This window comes from Heptranchias perlo, chromosome 21 (assembly GCF_035084215.1).
Source record: "Heptranchias perlo isolate sHepPer1 chromosome 21, sHepPer1.hap1, whole genome shotgun sequence".
Taxonomy (NCBI): domain Eukaryota; kingdom Metazoa; phylum Chordata; class Chondrichthyes; order Hexanchiformes; family Hexanchidae; genus Heptranchias; species Heptranchias perlo.
Genome location: NC_090345.1, coordinates 16006007 through 16033683, shown reverse-complemented (window position 1 = coordinate 16033683; position 27677 = coordinate 16006007). Strand labels below are relative to the sequence as shown.

Sequence of the window (27677 nt, the reverse complement as noted above, 5' to 3'; positions counted from 1 at the left end):
TGTAATTGTTTATTTGATATGGTAGCAATATCTTCTATGTAATCCACTAAGTTTACTTAAAAGGTGAAGAATTTCAGCAAGACTGACTGATGGTGCTTATGCAATAAGCACCAGCATTATAGTGACTGCAGAGCCATTACTTTAAAAGAGTATTCTAAGGAGATTGCTTTCTCTGTACTAAATCAAGCTGGTGACCTAAATCTTCATTTAAAAAAATGACATTAATTATTATCAGATCAGTCCGAGTATGGACTTTAGAAGCCTAATGATTACATCTAAAAATACAAAGCAAATATCCGTTGTATCATAGTGTGTATGTAGGGTCTGCAAATGGTTTCACTTTTGGTGGAATTAAAGTAATATTACAGCATAAAAGTTGATGGCTGCTCCTTTATATCTTTGTATTAGTTTGAATGATAATTGAATGCATCTTTTTAAGAGTGAATTTCATTCTATCAGGTACAATATTTGGGGATATAGTTTGCTCTGTTTGTAAAGTTAAAGAACATTCTTTTACTAAACAGTCATTATAACCCATTCCACTTCATACAGAGCAAATATAATCCTTAGTTTTGCTCTGGGCTAGTGGGTGTAAGTAATTCATGTTGATTTTTCAAGTTGATCCTTTACAGTGGGCCCGCCCTTTGGCAGTGTGATGTATGAATTTGTGGGAAAAACTGCTCCGTTCCTGATTCTGGCAGTGCTAGCACTACTAGATGGAGGTAAGTGAAGGAAAAGATGGTTGAGTGTTGTCAGGCATTTGAAATTGATTTATGCAGAGTAATGATTTGTGTCTGCTTCAGCCCTTCAGCTGTTTGTCCTCCAGCCATCCAAAGCACAACCAGAAGTAAGCATTACATTCCAGTTTATTTTAAAATGACATAAATGCATCTTGTTTATCATTTTAACACTTAAAGAATTTTAGAATTCTGGTGTTTTTCTTGATTCACCCACTATTATAATTTTTCTTTTGTGTCTATTGTTTGGTCTTTTCCAGAGTCAGAAGGGGAGCTCACTGTTCACACTTTTACGTGATCCTTACATATTGATTGCTGCAGGTACTGCATTTATTTTCAGGTTTGGAGTTGTTCCATATATTATAAATTAATCCACATTCAAATGGTATTTCCAGAATAAATACAAAAATACAACAGTCATACTACACCAGCAGATTACATTTATGTTGTGCCATTAGTATCTCAGTAATGTTCAGAATGCTTCACATGTTGGACAAATGAAAATTGGCACCAAATGGGAAGAAGAGAAGTAGATAAAATTAGATTTAAGGCGAAGAGCCGGAAAAGCAGTTGAAAAGAAAAGTCTTACATAATTGTTTGAGAGCAGGAAGGGAGGAGGTAAGATAAAGGGATTTCCAGGAGGTCGGAGCAAAATAGTCAAAAGAGAAGCCACTAACGATGGAGCTAAAAGGGCAGGGAACAAGGAGATGACCTATTTCAGGGACTGAAGGATGCAAGAAGCAGCTATAGGTTGAAGAAGATCATTGAATTAGGATGGGATAAGGCCATGGAGGTATTTCAATGAGAGGATAAGGATTTTAAAATTGATTTTTGCAGTATGGGGGAACAATGGAGGCTGGTGAGGACCAGAGTAATGGAAGTGCAAGGCTTTATACAGGTATGAACATAGGCAGCAGCATTTTGGATGAGTTGCAGCTTGTGGAGAGTTAATGTGGGGAAGTCAGCAAGGAGCGCATTTGAAAATTAAAACTATGGGCTAATAAAGGCATGAATAAGAGTCTCATATCAGTAAAGAAGAGGTAGGGGAAAGGATGGGCAATGACTGTGGAAGAACAGATTTGGGAAAAGAAACACATCTTTGGATTAAGCTGTATGCCAAGGCTCTACACCATTTGTCTTATGCTCAGATGACAGAGAGGATGATAGAGTTAGGGACAGAAGCACATAGGGGCCAAAAAGAATGGCTTTGGTTTTTGCACCAAAGTGACCTTCTCCACTCCAAGATTTCCCTACATTTATGCTGTTTCTAGCCCTAGAAAAGACCGCCAGTGTATCGGAGGTGGTGTCAGGATGAGTACGGTGCCAATACGTGTGAATAGTCATTGGAATGTCACATTATTGTCTCCAGAAGTTTGGTTCAGATGATCCATCTGAAACTTAATATACACCTGCAGCCCTACTGTCTTGTAACTTTGACCCCTTGAGAGCTAAATTTAGCTCAATAGGAGCATTTTTAACACATATTATACTGATTCCCTCCCGTAGCAGCATTGACTGGAATCCCAAAATTCGATAGTCTTTTAATTAATGAGAATGTCTGAAGATAATAACCACTCACAGTATGTAAGCAATCCATCTGATTACCAATATGACTCTGATAGCTCTCTTCCAATTTCTCCATCTCCCACCACCTCGCTAGTGTCAAATTAGGAGTTATAGAGCTCCTCCTCGTGCCTACTTAAAGACCTGATGGTTGCCGTTTCTCCTGTGACACTTCATTGCTGCTGATTATGGGCAACCTTTCCTTTGCAAAAGAAAATAAAGTATTTTGAAAGGCTACTGATTAATTCAAAACTTAATTTCACTCAGGCGATGTCTGCAGACATTCCACAGTGATAATGCTTTAAGGTGCAGGCAATGCAGCAATCGCTTCACTTTTCCATCAACACTCGAAGTGGGATAAGGATCAATGGAATGGTGGGAGAGGGAAGGATGGTTGGGTGGAGTTGGTGAGGTCTCATGTGCATATTGATTGTATCATTCATCTTTTCATTTACACTGTGTGTACATGGATGGTGTGGAGATGGGTCATACTTCCAGTATTATATTGGGACCTGAACGGGGATTTCCAACAACAACAAATTGCATTCATATAACATCTTTAACGTAGATAAATGTCCCAAGGTGCTTCACAATGGAGTAATCAGACAAAAATGGACTCTGAGCCAAAGAAAGAAATATTAGGAGGGGTGACCAAAGAGATGGGTTTTAAGGAGAGTCTTAAAGCAGGAGAGGGAGGTGAGGGGTTTAGGGAGGGAATTTCAGAACAAGGAGTCTAGATGGCTGAAGGCACGACCGCTAATTGTGGGGTGATGGGAGGAAGGAATTCACAAAAGGCCAAAGTCGGAGGAATAGAGAATTCTGGGAGAGTTGCAGGGTTGAGGAAGTTACAGTGATAGTGATGGATGAGGCCATGAAGGAATTTAAACACGAGGATGAGAATTTTAAATTGGAGGTGCTGGAGGACCAGGAGCTTTATAGGTCAGCAAGGACAGGGGTGATGGGTAAATGGGACTTTGTGCATGATAGAATATGGGCAGCAGATTTTTCAATGAGTTGAAGTTTACATAACATGGAGGGTGGGACACCACCAGTACAGAGGTAGTGCCTTCATTTACCCTGGCCAACCTTGTGAGGTCACTGCATTGCCATTCATGGAGTGGTTGAGGTAGCACTGACTACCTGAGCCACCTTTCTACATATGGTACTACCCTTTGCAGAGGCTTTCTTCTTTAGGTGCCAGCAACCTATCTCTTCTTTGCCAAAATTGGGTGGCAGCACAAAACAGGCAAATTGGTAGCCTGTTTTACACTCTGACCAATTTTCTTTTCTGTCCAAGATGAATTTATATCCCATTATCTTCACAGAAGCTTCTGAGAATCTTGGGGCTTTATTTACCGCTGCTGTTCTGCTATTTTACTCTTCTTCTTGGGCTCTTTCTCTCTCTTTCAAAGACAACATTCTATAATTCTGGGCCTGTAAGATACAAATAGGGAGCAATGAGGATGAGAGATTGTCTGAGATCTAGTGAGGACAAAATGGAGGCTTTTATGGAGCAATGATGTTCTGCTGCTGGGAGGGAGAGAAAGAGGATTTAACTGTCACAGCTAAATCCTATTTCCCTCCCTCACAGCAGTAGGAACACTAGTCAGAAATGGGATTCCCGTTTTAGATCCACCCTACATTTTAAATTAGCCTTCCCCAGCCAGGAAAATGCTGACAGCTGCTGATGGGATCATGGGATCATGGCAGGGTGGGCAAAAATCTCACCATGCCATGTTTCCCTGCCACGAAAATTCAATTCCTGATGTTTAGGGTTGCTTCTACTCTTCAAAGTAATTTTAGACTAGTAGATGGATTATGAATTTCTAGGAAGAGGGAACAATGATAAGTCTTACACGTTCAAGCCGAATTGGGGTTGGGGGGGGGGGCGGTTGGTGGGGAGAGGTGAACAACCAGGCTCGTTGCACACCAAATATGTTAGAACTTATGACTAGTGGATTTTAGGGCATGTAGGTAGTTATTATATCAGGAGGATCAATGAGGATGAGAGATCATCTGAGATCTACTGGGGACAAAGGCAGTTATGAGGCAGATCTGCAGGGGCCTCAACATCATAACAGGTGATAGGCCAGAGAAGATGAATATTGGAATATACTAACCAAAAATGTCTAGTTTACCTAGTTACAGAAAGGTTCACATTTATCTTCTTGCAAAGTCTGTCTTCAATAACATATTTCATTTTATTCTGCAAATACTACATTGCTATATTGCTTAACAAAACTTGATTCTTGTTTAACATAACTCAGATTGGTCACTTTAGTCAAAACTATGAATCAAACATTATGATTAGATGCTTTGCTCTCTAAAGTGTGACACCGGGCTGGTACACAATCCAATCACCCCAATAGGCTTATAATAGTAATATCAGACTCAAAGCATACTGTGCACTGTGTGTGTGTATATATGTACCAAAAGTGATGCTGCCAGAGTGCTCTCCTAACATTAAAAATAGTCACTGGAGAGCTAAGCATTGTGCATGATTGCACATGTGCAAAGCTCTGTCCTAGCAGGCAGAGTACAAGTCTCAGCCTGCAGTATAAGTTGGTCTTGCTGACTGCACTTTGCACTCTACAGCTACTGGTCTGTGTATAACTGAAGCCCAATATTCTAGTAGATTTGACATATTATTCATGGAAGAATATGCCCCACTGAGACAGATAGGAGGACCTAGCAGAGGTGATGTTCTCATATTAACAAGTGCTAGCAACTTTCAAAATAATCATTCATTGAATGTCTTTATGCTTTGAATTAAAGGTTATTCTACCATCTTCCTTCATGCAATAATTGATTGAGTCTAGGTAAACAGTGATACAAACTTGATGCATTCTGTATTTCATTAAACTTGTTGAAAATTGAACAGGCTTGTTTGCTTAAGTTGTTTAACCTTTCGATAACAAATATTAAAAAGTACAATAGAAGCATTTCATGTAATTACACCCACTGCTTGATATGACAGTGTTCCTTCTGTCAGTATTTCCTTTGTTAGAACAATTTATGATAAAGGGCATGTTTTTCTCAAGAGTCCTATTGTATCAAATTCATTTAGCACATGCTACCTTCTCGTCTCATGACCTTATATTTGAGAATTAATAATTGCTGGTCATTATTAATAACTTGATTCTATTTTTAATAAGGAGCCATATGCTTTGCAAACATGGGTATTGCAATGCTAGAACCAGCTTTGCCCATTTGGATGATGGAGACCATGTGCACCCCGAAATGGCAACTGGGTAAATATAAATTCATATCACTTTCTCTTTTGAAATTCTCAGTGATCACTAGAAAATAACGAGGGAGAATTCTTCTGGCCATCACATGTAGCACATTGTTAATGCTTCATAAAGGTTGCTTTTGGTCAGTATTACAAGCATAACTATGAATTGATTCAAAGAGAGTGGGTTTATGAGCTTGTCAGAAATACCCACCAGAAGAAATCTTCATGAACATATTTACCATATTGCTACACATAGCAATCAGGGTAATTCTTCCCCCAACAAGAGATCGTTTAAATCTCAAAACTATGCTACATTTGATTTGCCTCCTATCACGTTGTTTATTTGTAAACTAGTAAGTGGTCTTTGAACAGATTTACACTTTAATATTTGTTAAATTCACATTAGTCAGACTAATGGATTCCACTAACCTTTCATTTTCCATCTATAAAATAAAATTTACACTAATAATTTACGGCACGGGGTTTTATAAGTTTAGCAGTTAACCACACAAGTACTCATTCCATTACTGATTCGTGTTAAGTATTGCTCAGTGAGCAATACATTCTCTCAGAAGAAATCTTATACAGTGTAAAAGCAACTGGTTAAAGAAAAAGACTGTTTTTCAAAAATTGTATCATTGTACAAATATTATTCTTGTTCTTTTCTTATTCTGGCCAAGCCTTCAACAGGAAATTAGAACTGTTTATTCATACTGCAGCATTTTATTAACTTTACAGTTATCAATATCTGCTCCTTGCAGATTGTGATTTCATTACATTTGAGTGACATTAACTTTGATAAGCTTTATTTTGGTTTGCAGGCATTGCTTTTGTTCCAGCAAGTGTCTCCTATCTAATTGGAACTAACATCTTTGGTGTCCTTGCACACAAAATGGGCAGGTAGGAAATTACCTTGTGAACCATTTATCAAGCATATAGGTCTCAAAATCTATGCAATGGATTTTGATGACTTTAATAATAAAAACAGATCGATAGATATCCAGTGGTTCCTGTCTTAAACTATATTTAATAATCTAATACCCTTTGTGTCCGTTTGCTCAGGAAATGAAATCACGTAAGTTTATTTTATGAAAGGAAATTTATAGGCTTGGCAACCAGACTAAGCCATTTCTCAGACAGCAGCCATATTAAGGCAAAGCCAGTTTCTCAATATGAAAGCACTTGAGTGGTCAACATCATCAGTAAATCCTGCAAACACTCACCAGTTCTCATTTCTTCCTCAGGTGGTTGTGTTCTCTTCTCGGGATGATAATTGTTGGAATAAGCATTGTTTGCGTAAGTTTAACAATAATAACGGGGTTATCAAATGACTTGCTGTAATGCGATGAGTTCCATAGATCTTTATTTCAATCACCCTTTACTAAATATGGCATGTTTTATTTCCTGAAATCTATTGTGGCTTTTAAATTTAACCAAGCTTCTCCAATTAATCACTGGTACTTCATGCGTTCATTTGATGTAGTTCATGGTCTTAAAATACATTACAAATAACAACTTAGGCATAATTTCATTGTTTTGAATACTGGTAAATGGATTTAATGTTGAAAAAGTTTCATACACATATTTTCCATTTGAAGGAAAATTATTTTCTACATGAATTTATATTCTTGAAAAGAGCCTCTCATGAACAGCCATGCTTCATAAATACAGCCACATGCAGACAATCATTATTATTTTTGGCATGTATTAACATTCATAAGTATAATGCCACTTTCATTCAGAAATTGCTGTTAGTGAATGTATGCTTCAAGTGTTCACTATTTTAATGCAGGTGGTAATATGTTTAAATCATTGCTAAATGTGCAGTCAGAGGAATGTCAGTCAAATGCAATCATCTGCTAATTTTGGCAAGAGTCATTTCTAGGATTTCATTTGTTCATTAATCTTCCGATCATAAAGGCAAAATGGTAAAAGCTCCTGAGTGTATATTGAGCCATATTGTTAGGTAGAAATAGATTAGATTCTTGCTGTTAGTGTTAATAAAAGATGTTAGATGTGCAGAAAGGGACTCAGAAATGAGGATAGCAAATAAAGTTAAGGATAATACTAAAATGCATTCTTCCGATATTCTAAAAGATAAAAGTTGTACTGAAACTGAAGATGTTATATAGTTAACCTGTTTTCTGGAAGCATTTGCAAAAGAAATATCAAGAAATTGAGAATTATTAGAGAAAAATGATTTTACAAGATAATTAACATGCCTGTTTCATTAATTACAGGTACCACTTGCCAAAAATATATATGGACTCATTGTACCAAACTTTGGAGTTGGTTTTGCCATAGGTGAGCAAACATTTGTTTGCAAGGCAATAACTTCTTAACTAAAGGGAAACATACAGAACACCATCTTGATAGAAAGGATATTGTCTAAAGTGACCAGTTAAGATCAGTCCCAATCACCAATTGATCAATCTTCAGCGTAAATTAGAAAATCAGTCTTGCAAAGTATTTCAGGGTACAGTTATACTGCTATGTTCACACTGTTGTGAAGTAAAAGAGACTATCGAGCCCATGAGGTTTGAGGGGCCATCTGCGTTGATTTGAATTTGCACCAAGTCCAATATAACTTCAGCCTTAAAGGCATGGGTCTTAGACCAGTACCTATTGAGTGCAATGTGCATCTGGCAACATAATTTTAATGGGTTACTATCGTCATTACGATTGGAAGATCTTTGCCAATTACTAGATGCATTTCTAGAGAGAGAAGCATTTACGTGACATGGTGAGAAATTGGAAAAGTGGGGTTGATCTGTGCAAAAGCAACAGGCTTATTAGGCCGAATGGCCTTTTCTATTCCTAAAAATGCTTAACTTACTATCTCAATATCCTAACATTGCAGGATATATTTTTCTCTTTGCTAATGCCATAAAAAATCAGTTTGAGGAAAATATATACTTTTTAAGTAAAAGATCAAAGCCATAAAGTTTCCATTTCATCAATCTGGGTGGATTGAAACTCAAGTCCCAAAGGTAAAAGGACAGTGTCCCAACCCACTGCATCACCTAGTCCATACTATACACACATTTCCTGTTCAGTCTTGCTCTCTCCTAGGCCAGTGGGATTGTTTAATAATAAAATAAGTACTGAAATAGAATTTTAAACTTTAGTGTATTAGTTAGGCAACTAGCATGAATTGTGTTAAAACACTTAATTTGAATCATCTGGAATTAATTCACAATAGCATAATTTTTTTACCGTGCAAAACACAAAAGATACATCAATGCAAGTGTTGTTATTATGATGTTTTCATGTTTATGCATCTGAATATTTACTCAATGTTTAAATTAATAAACTAAATGTATTAAAAAATTAGCTTAGTACAACCCGAAACTTCAATTTGTTCTTATCTCTGGATAATCATCAAGTAGGCAGATAGGTAACTGTTTGTAACCCTGCAATATGAAATTTTCAGCACATTCATTCGTATATTTTAATAATCCTTCAATTTTGTTCATGTATTTTTTTTAAAAGACATTGTGTCATTTAAGTTTTTATTGTTTACAGTTAGCTTGACTTTCCTGAGCTGCCATCTCTAATTGATGTGTTATATTCCTTTTAGGAATGGTAGATTCTTCTATGATGCCTATTATGGGTTACCTAGTGGACTTGCGTCATGTCTCTGTGTATGGAAGTGTTTACGCAATTGCAGATGTGGCATTTTGCATGGGGTTTGCATTAGGTAAGTCTATGCAACACTCTGTTGGGAATCAAAAGATTAAAATTGTTTAAAAACTTACTTGGAAGATAGCAAATGAAAGAGCTTGCATTCATGTAGCACTGTTCAAGTCCTCAGTGAAATGTATTGTACTTGATTATTGTTAATTGAACACTAGAGGGCCCCTGATGGGAGCAAGAATAACGTAGCAATTACCCTCCAGGGTCTTCCCTTATATTGAATATTATATCCAGAGAAAATGTTCCAGAGGGTCTGAAATAAAAGCGCCCATTACATTGCCACACCTGTTTATCAGACATGTTAACGCACTTCACAACCAATGAGTTACTTTTGAAGTTTAGTCACTTTTGTTTCGGAGGCAAATGTGGCAGCCAATTTGTGCACAAGGCCCCACAAACAGAAATGAAATAAATGAGCAGGTAATCTGTTTTGGTAGTGTTGGTTGAGGGATAAATGCTATCCAGGTACCTCTCTAATAATGCAAAGCAAGCTTACTTGACAATGTCGCAATAGTGATGGAACTCCACATTCCTCCTGTAGGAAGACAGTAGGTACGTTGCACTATTGATTGGAAGTTGATACTCAGACATGGGGCATGATTTTTACATGGAGGTGGGAAGAGAGCACGGTGTGGGGGGGAGATTTTTGCACACGAAACCCGGAAGTGAAGTGAGCGCATCGGAATCTGCGATCGCAACTTAATCGAAGCCAATAATTTTTGCTTCCGGGTTTCGCGACTCCAAGCTGCTCATTTGGCATAATGCATACCCACATGATGCGCCCTGAAGTCCACTATTTAAAGGGCCAGTGCAAAAATGGATTTTGGAGCAGAAAGGAAGAAATTAAGCTATGGATTCAATGAAAGCAAGGCCAGCACCCAGATTCACAGATGGTTCCCTTGAAGTACTGTTGGTTCCCGTGAGGACCAGGAGGGAAATAATATACCCCAGTGATGGGAGGAAGAAACCTGGTTCTGCCACCATGAAGGTGTGGCGGAGGAGGTGAGCAGCAAGACCACGGTGCCCTGGTCATGGCTGCAGTGCAGGAATCGCTTTAATGACCTAACCAGGTCAGGAAAAATGAGTACAGTTACCGATTCACCTACATCCTGTGGTGTCCAGCGCCACCTCTGACTCTGTCTTGCCAAGCCTACTCCATCACATCACTCCTCACACCCACTTAAGTTGCAGCAGCATCCATCCTTCACTTTCTATGCACTTCCCCGCTTCCCCATGTATCCATCCACTGCTGCCACTCACCCTAATTCTTATGCAATATGATCCATCTGTCTCATAGTCACCCTCACCCAATGCACTGCGTCCATCGGGTGAATAATTCACCTTCAGTCACTCACAGGTCTGTTCTTTCGCCCCTTGTAGAAGAGAGTGCAAAAAGCAAGGGAGAGGGCGAGGACTGGAGGTGGCCCTCCGCAAATAGTCCAGCTGGCAGATGCAGAGGAGGATGCCATATAGATAAGTGGCACATCTCCATCCTTTTCAATTGGAGATGGAGAGACTGGGAACAGAATTTAAACATCTTTCACAGACATGATGACTTTATTTCATCAATGACTGAACTATGACAAACCTGAGTATGGCGATTGGCAAGACCTTGCCATGACTAACTCATATTGCTTTCTTTTTCCTTCGAGGGCCTTCACGTGTACAAGAAGAATGTGCGGAGATGCATGACATCGATTTCTCAGAGGACCTCAATCCTTCTGAGGGTGCACACAGCCACGCACCAGCGCAGATTCTGGCCCTTCGGTGGATCCTCTTACACAGCTAGTTGGGTTGTCACCTGGTGATTCACCATTCATAAGTGAGCATGAGCAGACACTGGGGACAGGGGCAACTGTTGAGAGTTTGTGTCAGGAGGCACCGCACTCCTCTCCAAGCTCTGCTCAGCTCGACACAGATGCTGAACCAGGGAGCCATCGTTCAGAACGAGAATGATTGAGGTACAACTGCAACTTTGCATAGTACTGGAAAATGTGCCACGCACACTCTCCACAATAGTGGAGAGGATGGAGGGGTCCAACTTTAACACCTGTGAATTGTAGTCCCAGGTAATTGTGAGAATGTCTGCCTTGGAGAGAATGGTCGGCTTTGCGGCGCTTCAAGCACTGCTGTCAAATGAGTCTGTGCAGGCCACGACCACTGTTGTGCAGACTTTAGAAGTCAGCATATCTGCTGCCTTCAACAGGATGACAGATACCTTATCCATAGCCTTACAACATGTCACTGATCTGCACCAAGCTGCTCTCCAGCAGAGTGGTAGGAATGATATGGCACTCGCCCAGGAAAGGGATGATGGAAAGATGGAAGTGGGAACTACATTTAAAGCGCTCCCATGTCTCACCCATTGCCGCACTTCCCTCCCCCACCCCCTACCAGTACCCGACATGCTGCCTTCTCTCCCAATGGCTGAGTCTTCCCCTGCACAGGTGCAGGTGGAGCAGTCTTTGGCAGGGCCCTCACAGGCTCCAAAACCCAGAATTTGAATGACAATAACATCTCAGCAGTCAAGGCAGGGATCTGAGCAGCCTGCCTCTATCTCTGCAGAAGCCATGGGGGATGCACCACGTAGAAGTGGTAGGAAGCGTAAGTTCAACAAATTGTAGTTCAACAAGGGTATGTTCACCCGTTATTGCGTCCCAAGTGTGAAGTCGTCCTTTCATTTGCTTCACGATGAATGCCAATACATGATGCGACCTATTGGGCGGATGTGCAGTGGGCACATACGTGGTTGAAGGACTGTTTTGTGCAAAGGTTGGTGGGGTGGGGGGGTGGTGGTGATGGGAGCCAGATTGATTATTTCAATGTCTCTTTTCTTGAACTCTAAGAGAACCTGAGAGAGATGAGGGCATCCCTGGCAGCAATGTCGCGGCTGGTCTGGCGATGGGTGCCCCATCTTCATATTCCTCCTCCTCCTCTTCTTTAATGTTGTTGCCATCAGAGGATGATTGACAAGCGCCTTCATCCTCCTCCACCTCTAAACATTTCAGCTGCGCTATTTATGCAGGTCGCAGCACACCACAATTATTCTGGACACCTTCGCTGGCGAGTACTGAAAGGTACCTCCAGACCTATCCAGGCACCTAAAGCGCATCTTCAACATGTCGATGGCTTGCTCAATGACACACCTGGTGGTCATGTGGCTCTGGTTGTATCGCTCTTGTGCCTCATTGGTGGGGTTCCTCAAAGGCATCATGAGCCACGTTTGCAGGGGGTATCTCTTGTCTTCAACAAGCCAACCCTTAAGTCTGTCTCCTATTTGGAAGCAGTCTGGAATGTTGGACTGGTGCAGTATAAACGCATGGGAGCTGCCAGGGAATCGTGCAAACACCTGAATAAACCTCTTCTTGTGCTTACACACCAGCTGTGCATTGATGGAGTGAAAGCCCTTTCGCTTGATGAAAACTCCTGGTTCACGTGGCGGTCCACGGATTGCCACGTGTGTGCAATCGATTGCGTCCTGCACCTGTGGGAAGCCAGCTGGAGAGGCGAAACCGACTGCCCGCTCATTCTGGCTATTGTTGTCGCGGGGGATGTTCGCATAAGCGGACGCCCTGGCGAGCAACCCATCCATCACCTGCCTTATACACGTGCAGACGACTGACACGCCCTGGAAATGTCACCGGTGGTGCACTGGAAGGAGCCAGAGTCAAAGAAATTGAGGTGACTTTTACTGTGACAGGTTATATGGGTGCCCACCAGGGAGCAAATCTTTTTCAAGGAGGCTGTAGATATCTGTGACCACATGCTGGCTTAATCTGAGCCTGCATAGGCACTACTCTTCAGAGAGGTCCAGGAAGCTCAGCCTCTGCCTGTATATCCTCTCACCTGCGTAGTGCCTCTTGCGACATCGGTCACTCTGTTGCTCCCCTCTCTGCTGTTCTCCAGATCTTTGTTGTACACCTCACTCTTGTGCACCTGCAGATCCCAGCACAGCACGACACGGCTGCCATAGATATCCATTTTCTTCTTCCTCAGATGTCCTCTCCAATACATCCATTGCGCCACCCATTCTGATCTTGTCAGTTTGAAAGGCTCCAAAGCTTTGCAAAAGTTGACTCAAGAACTCTCTACCAAACATTTGCCAGAGGGAAATGAGACACCAGCTGCAATAACTCAGCTTTTATTCAGATAGGACAATTAAATGTTTAAATATTCACATGAACTGTGCCTTAATCTCACCTCCTTTTCAGTGGTGAGATTGAGAAGCTCCAGGAAACCTATGCTGAAGATATTAAATTTGAAGTTGGGTGGGGTATTCAATTAAAAAAGTTACTTGAGGCGTTGGAGCCGTGTTACAGGCGTGATCAAAAAACTGTGATTTTCACTTCCCACCTGCCCCCAACCCACCCATGATTGGGGGTTAAAATTCCCCCCATGATGTTTATTGAAGGACTAAAAGTGCTAATGCTATGAACCTCATTGGATCACAGTGTACAATTCAGGCATCCATAATATGGTATGTACTCAAGTTTTACACAGTGTCCAAAAGACACATATGCTGACAAACCTGAAATGTTCAAGTAATTGCTTTGTACATGGGAGAAGATGGGAAAGAAAGATACCCACTAACCAAAAGAAAATATATAGTATCCAATATATGATGTCCCGTTTTAAGTCTTTGGTCACGCTCTAAGGGTCACAAGGACAATAGTGAGAAAGGATCTTCACTTGGAAGATCATGAAGTAGAATCAGTATGGGTGGAGATAAGAAATAACAAAAGGCAGAAAACACTGGTGGGAGTAGTTTATAGGCCCCCTAACAGTAGCTATACTGTTGGACATAGTATTGATCAAGAAATAATAGGAGCTTGTGACAAAGGTAATGCAATAATTATGGGGGACTTTAATCTTCATATAGACTATAGCAAATCAAATTGCTAAAGGTAGTCTGGAGGACGAGTTCATGGAATGCAGTCGAGACATTTTCCTAGAACAATACGTTATTGGGAACCAACCAGGGAACAGGCTATTTTAGATCTTGTATTGTGTAATGAGACAGGGTTAATTAGTAATCTCACAGTAAAGAATCCTCTTGGGAAGAGTGATCATAATATGATAGAATTTCACATTGAGTTTGAGAGTGACGTACTTAACTCCAAAACTAGAGTCATAAATAAAGCCAATTACATAGGTATGAGGGGCCAGTTAGCTAAGGTAGATTGGGAAATTATATTAAAGGGTATGATGGTAGATAAGCAGTGGAAGACATTTAAAGAAATATTTCAGAATTCATAATGAGCATACATTCCATTGAGAAATAAAAACTCCAGGGAAAAGCGATCCATCCGTGGCTAACTAAAGAAGTTAAGGATAGTATTAGATTAAAAGGACAGGCTTATAATATTGCAAAGAATAGTAGTAAGCCTGAGGATTGGGAGAGTTTTAGAAACCAGCAAAGGATGACCAAAAAATTGATAAAGAGGGAGAAAATAGAATATGAGAGTAAACTAGCAAGAAATATAAAAACAGATTTTAAGAGTTTCTACAAGTATGTAAAAAGGAAGAGAGTAACAAAAGTAAATGTTGGTCCCTTAGAGGCTGAGATAGGAGAGATTGTAATGAGGAATAAGGAAATGGCAGAGATGTTAAACAAATATTTTGCATCTGTATTCACAGTAGAAGACACAAAAAGCATACTCAAAATATTGAGGAACCAAGGAGCAGATGAGAGTGAGGAACTTAGCATGGATAGAGGATTGGTTAACGAACAGAAAAGAGAGAGTAGGGTTAAACGGGTCATTATCAGGTTGGCAGGCTATAACTAGTGGGGTCCCACAAGGATCAGTGCTTGGGCCTCAGCTATTTACAATCTATATTAATGATTTAGATGAAGGGACCGAGTGTAATGTATCCAAGTTTGCTGACAATACAAAGCTAGGTGAGAAAGTAAGCTTGATGTGGAGATGCCGGTGATGGACTGGGGTTGACAATTGTAAACAATTTTACAACACCAAGTTATAGTCCAGCAATTTTATTTTAAATTCACAAGCTTTCGGAGGCTTCCCCCTTCGTCAGGTGAACGATGTGAAAATGAAATCCTCGAAATGAAATTGCATTTATAATTCACAGAACAATGCTTGGTGAGTACAGACAGTTTTTTCAACTGCCCGTTGCCAAGGCAATCAGTGTGCAGACAGACAGGTGTTACCTGCCAGGTCTCACAGAATATACAAATCACCAAAAAAAAAACAACAAACAAAAAAAAACAGAGATAGAGAGGTTGAAACATAGAAAAGACAGCAACTGACCCGTTATATTAAAAACAGATAACATTTGTTCGCTGGTGGGGTAACGTGTAGCGTGACATGAACCCAAGATCCCGGTTGAGGCCGTCCTCATGGGTGCGGAACTTGGCTATCAATTTCTGCTCGACGATTTTGCGTTGTCGTGTGTCTCGAAGGCCGCCTTGGAGTACGCTTACCCGAAGGTCGGTGGATGAATGTCCATGACTGCTGAAGTGTTCCCCGACTGGGAGGGAACCCTCCTGTTTGGCGATTGTTGCGCGGTGTCCGTTCATCCGTTGTCGCAGCGTCTGCATGGTCTCGCCAATGTACCATGCTCTGGGGCATCCTTTCCTGCAACGTATGAGGTAGACAACGTTGGCCGAGTCACAGGAGTATGAACCATGCACCTGGTGGGTGGTGTCCTCTCGTGTGATGGTGGTATCTGTGTCGATGATCTGGCATGTCTTGCAGAGGTTACCGTGGCAGGGTTGTGTGGTGTCGTGGACGCTGTTCTCTTGAAAGCTAGGTAATTTGCTGCGAACGATGGTCTGTTTGAGGTTGGGTGGCTGTTTAAAGGCGAGTAGTGGAGGTGTGGGGATGGCCATAGCGAGGTGTTTGTCCTCATTGATGACATGTTGAAGGCTGCGGAGAACATGGCGTAGTTTCTCCGCTCCGGGGAAGTACTGGACGACAAAGGGTACTCTGTTGGTTGCGTCCCGTGTTAGTCTCCTGAGGAGGTCTATGCGATTTTTTGCTGTGGCCCGTCGGAACTGTCGATCGATGAGTCGAGCGTCATATCCCGTTCTTACTAGGGCGTCTTTCAGCGTCTGTAGGTGTCCATCGCGTTCCTCCTCGTCTGAGCAGACCCTGTGTATTCGCAGGGCCTGTCCATAGGGGATGGCCTCTTTGACGTGGTTAGGGTGGAAGCTGGAAAAGTGGAGCATCATGAGGTTGTCCGTGGGCTTGCGGTAGAGTGAGGTGCTGAGGTGCCCGTCTTTGATGGAGATTCGTGTGTCCAAGAAAGAAACTGATTCTGAGGAGTAGTCCATGGTGAGCTTGATGGTGGGATGGAACTTGTTGATGTTATCGTGTAGTCTCTTTAGTGATTCCTTGCCGTGGGTCCATAGAAAGTAAGCTGTGAGGAAGACACAAAGCGTCTGCAAAGGGATATAGACAGGTTAAGTGAGTGGGCAAGAAGATGGCAGATGGAGTGTAATGTGGGGAAGTGTGAGGTTATTCATTTTGGTAGGAAGAATAGAAAAACAGAATCTTTTTTAAACGGTAAGAAACTATTAAATGCTGGTGTTCAGAGAGATCTGGGTGTCCTCATACAAGAAACACAGAAAGTTAGCATGCAGGTACAGCAAGCAATTGGGAAGGCACATGGAATGTTGCCCTTTATTGCAAGGGGGTTGGAGTACAAAAGTAAGGAAGTCTTGGTACAATTGTACAGGGCTTTGGTGAGACCACACCTGGAGTACTGTGCACAGTTTTGGTCTCCTTATCTAAAGGAAGGATATACTTGCCTTAAGAGGCCTTCCAATGATTGATTAATTGACTAGATTGATTCCTGGAATAAGAGGGTTGTCCTATGAGAGATAGAGTAAAATGGGCCTATATTCTCTGGAGTTTAGAAGAATGAGAGGTGATCTCATAGAAACATAAGATTCTGAGGGGGCTTGACAGGGTAGATGCTGAAAGATTGTTTCCCCTAGCTGGATAGTCTAGAACTAGGGGGCATAGTCTCAGGATAAGGGGTTGGCCATGTAAGATTGAGATGAGGAGGAAATTCTTCACTCAGAGGGTTGTGAATCTTTGGAATTCTCGACCACAAAGGGCTGTGGATGCTGAGTCGTTAAGTATATTCAGGGTTGAGATAGATAGATTTTTGGGGTCTAGGGGAAATCAAGGGATATGGGAATCAGGCGATAAAGTGGAGTTGAGGTAGAAGATCAGCCATGATCTTATTGAATGGCGGAGCAGGCTCAAGGGGCCATACGGCCTGCTCCTGCTCTTAATTCTTATGGTCCAAGGGCTCAAATCTGGCCCATAGTTGCACAATTTCCCTTCCCTCTTCAAATTAGTATAACTATTGCAAAATGAACAAGAATTTGATTATAACCTATTCTTGAATTCTGTGTCCTCCATCTGGTTCTTGCTTTTCATCATTAGAAATAATGCATTTCGAAATGTGTTGTTTAGATTATTTATCTAAGGACATGTCCCTAGATGGGCAGAGCCTTCATTATCCTTAAATTCTCAAAAGAGCAACGTAACTTTTTAAGCATTAGTCAGTTAAAGTGGAAAATAATCCCTTGTCTCGTGTCAAACGGGAGATGAATTTTGATCGGGGGGTAGGGGGGTGCAGTCGGTAACCTTCATTAATGTAGTGAATTTAGATAATTCAGAACTGAGTGCACTTGTTTGATGGGTTTTGTTTCAAATTAACTAGATACAGAGCTCCAACCAGGCGTTGAATACCTGTTGGCCATATAACTGACTCCCTCTTAGGTGGTGATTTTAATCCTACCCACCTGGAGGAAACTGGGTGGGTAAGCAGTTAAAATTCCGAGTTATTTACCCAGCCTGGAGCTGCCAGGATCCCACTGTCCACGATTTTAACCTGCTCTCCTGAGGACACCCACCCAAAGACATTGGTGTCCTTCTTTACATTTGCATGTTGGAGTCCCGATAATGTCATTTGGACCTGACTGCAATTTTAACTCCAGCCCAAGTGGGGAAGTAGCTGTGGCTTTCCTGCCAGGCCAACCCGGACAAAAAAGGATCAGCCCCAGAAGAGACTGAAAAAGGTAAGTGTTTTTCTTTCTTGTGTGGGGCCAGGAAGAGCAGGAGTGCCCTCGGACCCCAATTCCACCACCTACCTTGTGACTGTGGGTGGCGAGATTTTCTGCCGCGTTCCATAAACTTCCCACGTGTGTCGCCATCTCAGCCGGGTCTCATTCCGAGGGTGGGACATTAACTATCCAGCCAAGTTTGATTTTCCTTAATCATTTTATAGATATGTATGTGTACAGTGTGAGAAGTTGATCTGTAGCTCTGTAGTTTTGATGTGTGATGAATTACAGAGGATAAAAGGAGTTGTATATGTAATTTTAGTAGACAGCTGACAGAAGGTGAAGGTGTCTTATGCTTCTTTGTCACAATATAATCTGTCACTGTGATCTCATTGGTGTATTACAACGATTTTATTCAATGGAGGTAATTTTATCTTTGGGCAATGGTATAAAGGCGGCGATTTTGAATTAACTGCCTGTTACACACGAGACTCTATTTTTCCCTTCCATTGACTTCCACATGCGAGATAAGAAAGGTATTGAATACCCTATTCAGAGTACTGTGCTGCCAGTATCTTGTGCCATCAGCTGTCCCATTTTATTCATGGGTGGACTGAATTTTCAGCGCAGTGTACAGCCAATAGTGCAGTTTTGACATTACTATCCTGTCTGGACCTTGCTCTGATATTGAAGAGGTCTGCAGTGAGAACAATAAAGTAGTCAGTGTAACTTTGTAGTAACTAGCTAGGAGAATAATGTTCGGCTGGGGGCAAAGAACCTAGTAGAATGCCCCAAGGATCAGAGCTGATCTCTAATCTACACAAAAATCCTCGATTCAGAAACATAATGCAAATTTTCAGATAATACTAAACTAATGGGGCAATCAAGTCTGATAAAGCAGCCACAAAACTACAGAAGAACCGAGGAAAATTTTGCTAGTGGTCAACATTATGGTAGATTATATTCAATACGCTTAAGTGCAAGATGTTTTACACTAGAAGAAAAAAAAGGGGACAAATTTAAGAATTGATGTCAAACTGGCTAGGGGAGAAGCTGAAAGAGATCTACAAGTGATAGTAGATTAAACATTTACAATGTTCAGTCATTGTAGAACAGTAATTAATAAAGCAAACAGAACACTGAGCTATATTGCCAAATCAGTAAAATACAAGCCTGGGCTACTGTGGCTGTTATATATCGTTTTTAGTTAAGCATCTGAGTACTGCAGTCAGCCCTGGTCATCAAAGCTCAAGAGAAACATCCCATCCCTAGAAGCAATGCAGAGAAGGCCCATGAGGATGATTGCTAGTATCGGAGAACCGAGTTAGGAGGAAAGGTTAGTAGAAGTCGAACTCTTCAGTCTTGAAAGGAAATGAATGAGACCTGAGGGGAATAGAAAGGTTAATCCTGAGCACTATATCCATTTAAACCATTTGTAGGACAAGGGGACGCAGGTACAAACAACTAAAGGAAAATTCAGGGCTGGTAGCAGGAAACACCCCTTAAGTTTTCCCCATCCCTTGAAATTTTGCTTATGCTCCATTTTCCACTCCCACCATTCATGAACCTAGATCTGACTCAGGAAATTTAAGTGCTAATAAAAGATCGTCAGTCAGGCAGATTTAGCACCATTTAGAACCTTCTAGACATGACTTGCGCCAGATGACGAAAATCAGTCCCTAGTTTGCCTAGAAGTGAGTAAGACTAACTGGCCTATAATTTCCTGTCTTATCCCTTTCCCCTTTCTTGAAAGAGGTGAAACATCGAACACACTTCAGTTCTTTGACATAACACCTGTTTCCAAATATTTCTGGAGTGTCTCTGTACCTTCTCTTCATTGGTAATTGTTATTACTTCTGTATGATAACTATCACAAAATCATGGTGCACTGACATCCAATCGCTGGCACAAAAAACAATCTCAAAACACAACAATACTTCCCCATAAATTGAAAGTTCATATTCATATTAATGGACAACAGGAAGTGATTTCAAGTCTGTAATCTGATCTCGGTTCAGGTTACGATTGTAAATCTACATATCACTAAGACATGCTAAGCCTCTGCTTTACAAGTAGAATAGCTCTTGGTAAACACTGTTTCACCAGAGGAGAAGCATCTTCATCTGAACTACATGTACAATTCCAAATGTTATAAAAAGATTCCTGCACGCTTACTGTGTTTTTTTGGTCGTTTTCCTATTCTGTGTTTTATATTTTAATTCTACAAGTCAGACACAATCTTGTGGCGGGGTGGGGGAGATAGCACCTTTATTTTTGTGCAGTGTTCTCTTCAGTGACATCATGAAAATCCTGCCCGGTGATACTCCATACTGGCAAATGCTGTCAAAAGACTTCTCTCCCATTTGAGTGTCACTGGCAACACTGAAGAGGGAGCTCTATGCAAAATGGCTATTGCTGGGCAACCTGAGAGAGGCAGTTTTTGAAGGACGATGGTGTCATTTTGGAACCGGGGGGGTGGGGGGGGGGGGAGGCTGGAAGAATTTGGTGTGATTGTCAATGCAATGAGTGCATGTGAAAGCAGAGCTAGCAGTTTTCACAATGCAGCTGGCAGTGTCACATTTTGATAAATAGTTGATATCATTGTGTCTTTCCCATTTTCTCCTCTGTTGTGGAGCTTTACAGTCCAACAAAGCAGCAATAACTTTCTCATAGGGTCAATTTTTCTTTTGAAGCATCAACACAGGAGTAAAAGAAAACTGAGACACTATGAAGTGATAGAAATTACCCTTCTATAATACTTAAAATTGTGCATTGATTCAAGTTTATATCAAACAAATGTGTGTGGTAAAGGCTGTCAAATAACTAATGCAAAACATCAAGACGTGATAAGACATAAGTTCAGTTCTTGATCTCAGCCTTATTGCTGAGGGGAGGGGACCAAATAGGGATCACTAGCTTCCTCACAGGGAAAAGAAGGAAATAATCAATGAGGAAGAGTTGTTCTCTGCTGCTCTTATATATCACCTTGTGGTCAAGATCGAATTGCATTGAGAGAAGCCTGGATCATTTGACTTACCTACCATCTCTCTTAGTGATATGGAGAGAAAAAGAGAAATTTACCCTCAAACAACAATTTTTTAAAATGTGTGCTTTGTTCCGATATGTCACAGCACCATTATATTGCAGGCATTGGTGGAGATCTGTAGTTACTTAGAGCAGCATGGATGCCACACTGTTGCATTATATTGCCAGCTCCCCATTGCACTCGTTATCAGGTAAAGTGGAACTCTGTGCATGTGGACTTTTAGACAAAGGCCCATATACAAATTGCAGTTCCATTTTTTAATATGGGAGAAGAGATGACAGGAAGTCAGGTCTTTGTTGACACCAAAAAAAGTGCCTTTGACCCAGCAGCAGTTATATTGTAGACACAAAGCCTGAAGCGGCCAGAACTATGCTGTAAAGGCAGATTCAAGTGCTCCTGTTAAACAGAGTTCAAAGTTAATCCATTATAGGTATATTGTGGATTGTGTGTTGATTGTACAATACAATGCAAACAGACTAATCTGCACTGACCTAATTTCTCTGGTTTGACAAATGTTTATTCTAACCAGAGAAGGGACTGTCAATGATTGCCTATTAGCAGCTAGAAACATAACAAAAGGCATAGATGAGAAAAAGCCATATGGCCCATTGAAGCTCATCCCTCTAGTATATTAACTCTCCCAATTTAGAATCTATTTGTGCATTGAATACCACCCCTTTTTTTTTAAACTGCATGTGTGTAGATGCTTGACAGTTCTTTTGATCAGCCAGCTGAATAATTTCTGATGTAGAATATTTTGTTGTAACTGTGAGCAGAGAAATTGAAGATTACTGGCTGCAGAATCAGTTAAGAGTTGAAACTCCAGCAGAAGTGATTGAGACCTTTTCATTGTCACCATAAAGAATAAAACCATTCCAGATAATATCAAATCATGGCTCATTTACCTACTTTTCCTGCAGATATTCCTTTCCTCCTATAATCAGATGCATACATTATTTTAAATGCTTTTAGTTTGAGAAAACTTTTTTGTCTGTAAAAACGTCTGCTATAAGTATGCCAAACTGTAAAAGATGGGCAATTAGAAATGATTGAAGGAATTAAAAACTGCAGTGTTTTATTCAATCTCCATTCCGTATGTTAAAAGCCATATATGTCCATGTAATTTAAAACTCAGATCTAAAATACAAGGCTTCAAGCCTAAGATTACTGTGACCAAGCTTGTTTAGAGAATAGTATAACTTGATTGGATTTAGTCTGGACCCAGTTTAATAGGAGAATGTGAGCCCTGTGTTTTAGATTTCAGAGATTTACGTGACCATACATAGGTTTTAATACTGTGCACACAGGATGTAGTTTTGAGTTAAACAATGCAGTTGTCAGTTCCTTTTCATTTTTAGCCACATTGTTAATTCAATTATCTTATATTCAGCTACACAGATATAAAGAATATTTAGCAGCTGTTATTTAGCAGCTGAACAAAGACCTTGTATATTTTAAAGCTGTTAACCATTTAGAATTCAAAGTCTTAACTATGCTCCTGTTAGACTCTATCTGATTATGTTCTTACAATTGACTTTTGAGAATTTTTGTCCTTATCAAGGTGAGGGATGTTTGTGTTGGAGAAAGCAAAACTTTCCATTTCAGGCACTCTGTATCATCAAGCAACACTTGTTTAGGTTTAGTTCTGTTACATGGAGAGTGAATTTACCCCTGGTCGATTTCTATTGTTCTTGTTGGGCAGGAAACCGGTCGCAGCTGCTCAGCCACCCATTTTACATCTGGCCTGATTTTCCATTCCACTGACTTTCCATTGGGTGTGGTGCAAAATTGGCAGCTGACTCGCTGCCTCCCATTTCCCACTCAGCGGGAACAATTAAAACTGACCCCTCTATTTTGCCCCAAAGATTGCCCACCGCCAATCTCAGAGGAGCACGCTGAATACACTAGTATAATATCTTTCCACTTCCCACACTAGTTATCTTGTGACATCTCTGAGCAAGATTGCCAATTTGCTTCCAAGTTGTGGCAAATCACTGACTGTTTTGCAGTGTAGACCCATGCCCTCCAGTAACTGGATGAAGTTACTTAAATTTATTTCACAAAGGACTCTTACAGCCAGCAGAATTGACTATCATTCTATCGGTCTGGGCTGGATTTGAACTTGGGTCTCAGAAGTGGAGGGACCACACAACCAGTCACTCACTTTACATGCATTTTATCGATCACTACAAACTGTAGGTTCTAAAAGACACCGGTTTAATTTTTCTCTGAACATTCTTCAGTAGAAATACGGTGATGATGAAACTTCAAAAGAAAATAATTGCTAACCAAGGACATTACACAGATATGATTTGGTTGCTATTTAAAAGGTTCAGGTTTGATTTCTGAAGTTTATTTCTTCAGAATACCCACCAGATTTTACAATTGGTCTACTCCAACTAACTAGAAAAGTTGTGGGCACCTGCAGTTAATGTAGATAGAAAGATGGTTATAATCACAAAAGTATAATTAGCTGGTGTCTGTTTACCAACAAAAATTAACTTTGATGTATTTGATTTTTAGATATATATGGAACATTTGTATTTTGAATCCTGGGTTAAAAACAATAGGGGTACAAAATGCATTGTTTCAATCAGATATTTAACCATTAGCATAGCAATGTTTACAGATTCATAGAATGGTTACAGTGCAGAAGGAAGCCATACGGCCCATCGAGCCCGTGCTGGCTCTTTGTAAGAGCAATCCAGTTAGTCCCATTCCCCCCCTCTTTCCCCATAGCCTTGCAAGTTTCTTCCCTTCAAGTATTTATCCAATTCCTTTTTGAAGGCCATGATTGAATCTGCTTCCACCGCCCTTTCAGGCAGCACTTGATACAAACTGAATAGAACGAGCCATTTGGTTGGCAGCCCAATCATGTCAGTATGAAAAGATACTGAGTGTAGAATATTTGACTGAGTGGCGTACCCATGTTATACCAACGTCAACTAATTTGTGGCTTTTTGACAATTGGTCAGTTAGAATTTGCAGTAGGGAATCTGCTCTAGCTAAATATGTTTTATACAGGAACAAGATGTGGCTGCATGATCTCTCAAGGGCTCTTTTGACATATGAGAAATTAACTTTAATAATGCATTTTTGGTTGTTATAATTTGGCTGGTTTGTTCATATTATAGGCAACATTTTCCTTATATTGGGCCAAATCTTGCAGGAGCGGGGCATCTCACGGCGTGTGGTTAGTTAGACTTTTTCCTGCACCGTTCAGCTCGTATATAATTTGCAGTGTAACTTGCTGGGAGTGTGAGCTGATAACGGCATGTTGAGGGCAACGGAGCATCTGGAACCTTAGTGAACGATGGGACAAACAGTATCTCCTTAACCAATGAGATTTAAAGATGGAGAGAGAAACAGCGGAACAAAGGTGAACGAGAGTGACTTAGAGTAGGTGAATTCGAATCAAATCAGGTACAGAAAGAGAAATAAAGCGAGGGAAAGAAAGATTGGATTAAGAGAGAAAAGGGACAGAAAGGAAACGTAAGAAAAAGATGTAAAAACTTAAATTTTAAATTTTTAAGATCTCGAACAACAATTCATCACATGCAGAAATGAGACTCAACAGTTTAAATTGTTCTCTTTCTGGACCGGAGAGATTGATTGGCATTGCATTAATTATCATGTCATTAAAAGCGTACTTACCCTGTTAATTATGAGCCCTAACATTCTGCGGCGTGTTTAATGAACAATTAATGTACAAATCCAGCAAGTTCTTAAAAATAATGGAGGCTAAGGGAGAGATACCATTTGTGCGAAGCAAGCGGTGGAGCAGCGTAAATCGACCAGCAAGATTCGAAACTCACGGCGTATCTCTGCATGCCCTGAACTTGCTGGCCGAATTGTGAATTAACAACGGCCTGTGTCTTAACACACCGTTATTTTTCCAGGAAGATTTGGCCCATTATCTCAGACAATTTATAGACTGTGTAATAATTATCATTCTCATGGTGACAGCTCTAAATCAATTAGCATACACATTGTTCAGTGCCTGTCAGACAACGAATTTTAAACCAACACCAAAACCTACTAAACATTGGTAAAGAAGTTGCTTATGTTACAGTTTTAAGAAACTCATCAGATTCCAAATAAATTATTTACCTCCAAATCTATTGTTATTCTATTGCGCTCTCTTTAATTTATTATGTCCTTTTCAGGGCCTTCAAGTGGCGGAGCCATTGCTAAAACAATTGGATTTCCCTGGTTAATGACAATTATAGGTATCATTGACATACTATATGCTCCACTGTGCTTCTTCCTTCGAAGCCCTCCTGCCAAGGAAGAAAAGATGGTAAGAAAAAGCAAATCATTTATTAATAGTTATTACAGATTGCTAAAACCCTGCACACAGTAACACCTGAATTTATTTTATTTTAGGCTATTTTGATGAATCAAAATTGCCCTGTTAAAACCAAAATGTACACAACTCAAGACAACTTTCAGAAAGCCACTGTGGTTGATGATAATGAGGAAGAGTCTGAGAGTGATGAATGATTGGAGCCATACAATGTTATTTACAGTATATATTTTAATGTACAATATGCAGTGTTTTTGTGAATTGTCCTTTAAAATTTTGTCCTCAATGTAATAACATTTAATCTTAGTTTAATCATTCTACTATTAAAGCATACCAAAGCTGTAACCTTATTTACCCAGTATTAGAACTAATTAGAAACACAAAAAGGTGGGGTGTTGGGGGCGGAATAATGTTGGATAAGTAAAATTGATTGCCAGCAGCCTTATTAAATCAATGGAGATATTTATTCAAATTTTCTACTCAGAACGAATAGTTTTTGATGCATTTAATTTTACATACTATACAGTATATTTTATAATCATAAATTTATTGGTGAAAACAAACCCATGTGTATACAGTTGTTCAAATACTAAAAGTTCAATGTTGTAAGTTGTTTGTTTCTAATAAAACAGATTTTGGTTTCTTATGCCCCTATTTAAGATGCCTAAAGGCTACTACAATTCTATTAATCAGCTTTTGGGAATGGGACAGCTCATTTTATGCCAAAATATAGGATAATTTAATAGCTGCAGAATGCTTGCAATATGTTTATGTATGGAACATTCACAGTAAAGTTCACGAGTCAAGCAACTATCAATTTGGTCAGTAACAAAATTAAGTATTTTTTTCCAATTAAGTTGATGGTTTCCATTGTATCTATTGAGATGGATAGGAACATCTCTCCTCTTAAAACATTGAGTTCTTTGCACTGGTAAAGTTGCACATTAAATACACTCTACTGATCAATCATTTTGAGAGCTGTAAAAGGTGAAAACATTTTGAAAGCAACTGCCAACACATTTTCTAAAAAGTATACATGTATATATTGGGGCTGATCACATTTTTGTTCTGTAACTCAAACATTTATGTGCCTTCATTAAATTTAATATATTTACATGCATTAGATATGTTGGCACATCTTTACTGCATTAGTACTCCAAACTGACTGTTCCTGGTAACAATTAAGCTTCACCACAAAGGCTGTCAAACATGCACACTTTGATGCACTATAGATGATGAATATTCAGAATCCATGCTTTAAACTACCTTGGATGACCTGCTTCTATCAACACAGTTCATGAATTTAGGCATTTAGAAATGTCTCTTTTTGCGCAGTGCAGAGACATCACCTTTACGGTAAAGACAACATATCCTGTGCATGCAAATATAATCACTGTCCACAGACAGATTGGATAGTTGGCCGCTTTGTGCACTGTAACAGATGAGCAAATATAAAGATGTACAGAACATCTTCTGTTGATAAATAAGTGGGCTCTTTAATCTGCAATCAGATGTGTATGTGTGTGTGTGTGTGTGTGTATGTGCGCGGGCGTCTGTGGGTGTGTGTACCTTCACTTCCTGGACAAATGTCTATAATAAAAGTATTCTGAATAAAATGGCATTGGCTTATTAATTTAGCTGTTATTCAGATTTAGGCAATTACTTCAAATGCTATTTTGAAAAGGTCATTTGGAAATTATACTTATTCCAAATTCTGATCATGTTTAATAGTTTTCTAAAATATTAGCACAGAAACTAGAATGGTAGAAATTGCCTTCCTCATTTTGATGATGGATGCAGGTGATATATACGAAGATGCAAAAATGACAGACAGGAAAAGACCAGCTGGTTCATCAAGCCTGTCCCACACAGTCATGCTGCAGTTAAGCATCTGGACACCCAATGCTCCCACCCATCAGCAGTCATGTAATCTCCTGGGAGAGGCAAAAAAACAGCGAAAAAAATCTTGGACCAAATCAGGAAAAAAATAATTCTGTGACATTTCGGACTGACCCCCAAAAGCAGTCAAAATGAGTTCCAGGAGACCACAGTGA

General features: G+C 40.2%; 1 protein-coding gene across 3 annotated transcripts in view; it reads left to right on the top strand.

Moving 5' to 3' along the window:
- slc18a2 (solute carrier family 18 member 2) overlaps window positions 1-27239 on the top strand; it is a 44420-nt gene extending 17181 nt beyond the window's left edge. For all 3 annotated transcript variants that reach the window (XM_068002141.1, XM_068002140.1, XM_068002142.1), the window contains 10 exons: window positions 633-722; window positions 804-847; window positions 998-1058; window positions 5456-5551; window positions 6357-6435; window positions 6780-6831; window positions 7776-7839; window positions 9116-9235; window positions 25484-25617; window positions 25704-27239. In XM_068002141.1, coding sequence (XP_067858242.1) covers window positions 633-722; window positions 804-847; window positions 998-1058; window positions 5456-5551; window positions 6357-6435; window positions 6780-6831; window positions 7776-7839; window positions 9116-9235; window positions 25484-25617; window positions 25704-25820 — 857 coding nt within the window. In that variant the 3' untranslated portion in view covers window positions 25821-27239. The remainder of the gene's footprint in view (window positions 1-632; window positions 723-803; window positions 848-997; window positions 1059-5455; window positions 5552-6356; window positions 6436-6779; window positions 6832-7775; window positions 7840-9115; window positions 9236-25483; window positions 25618-25703) is intronic.
- Window positions 27240-27677: the final 438 nt, after the last annotated feature.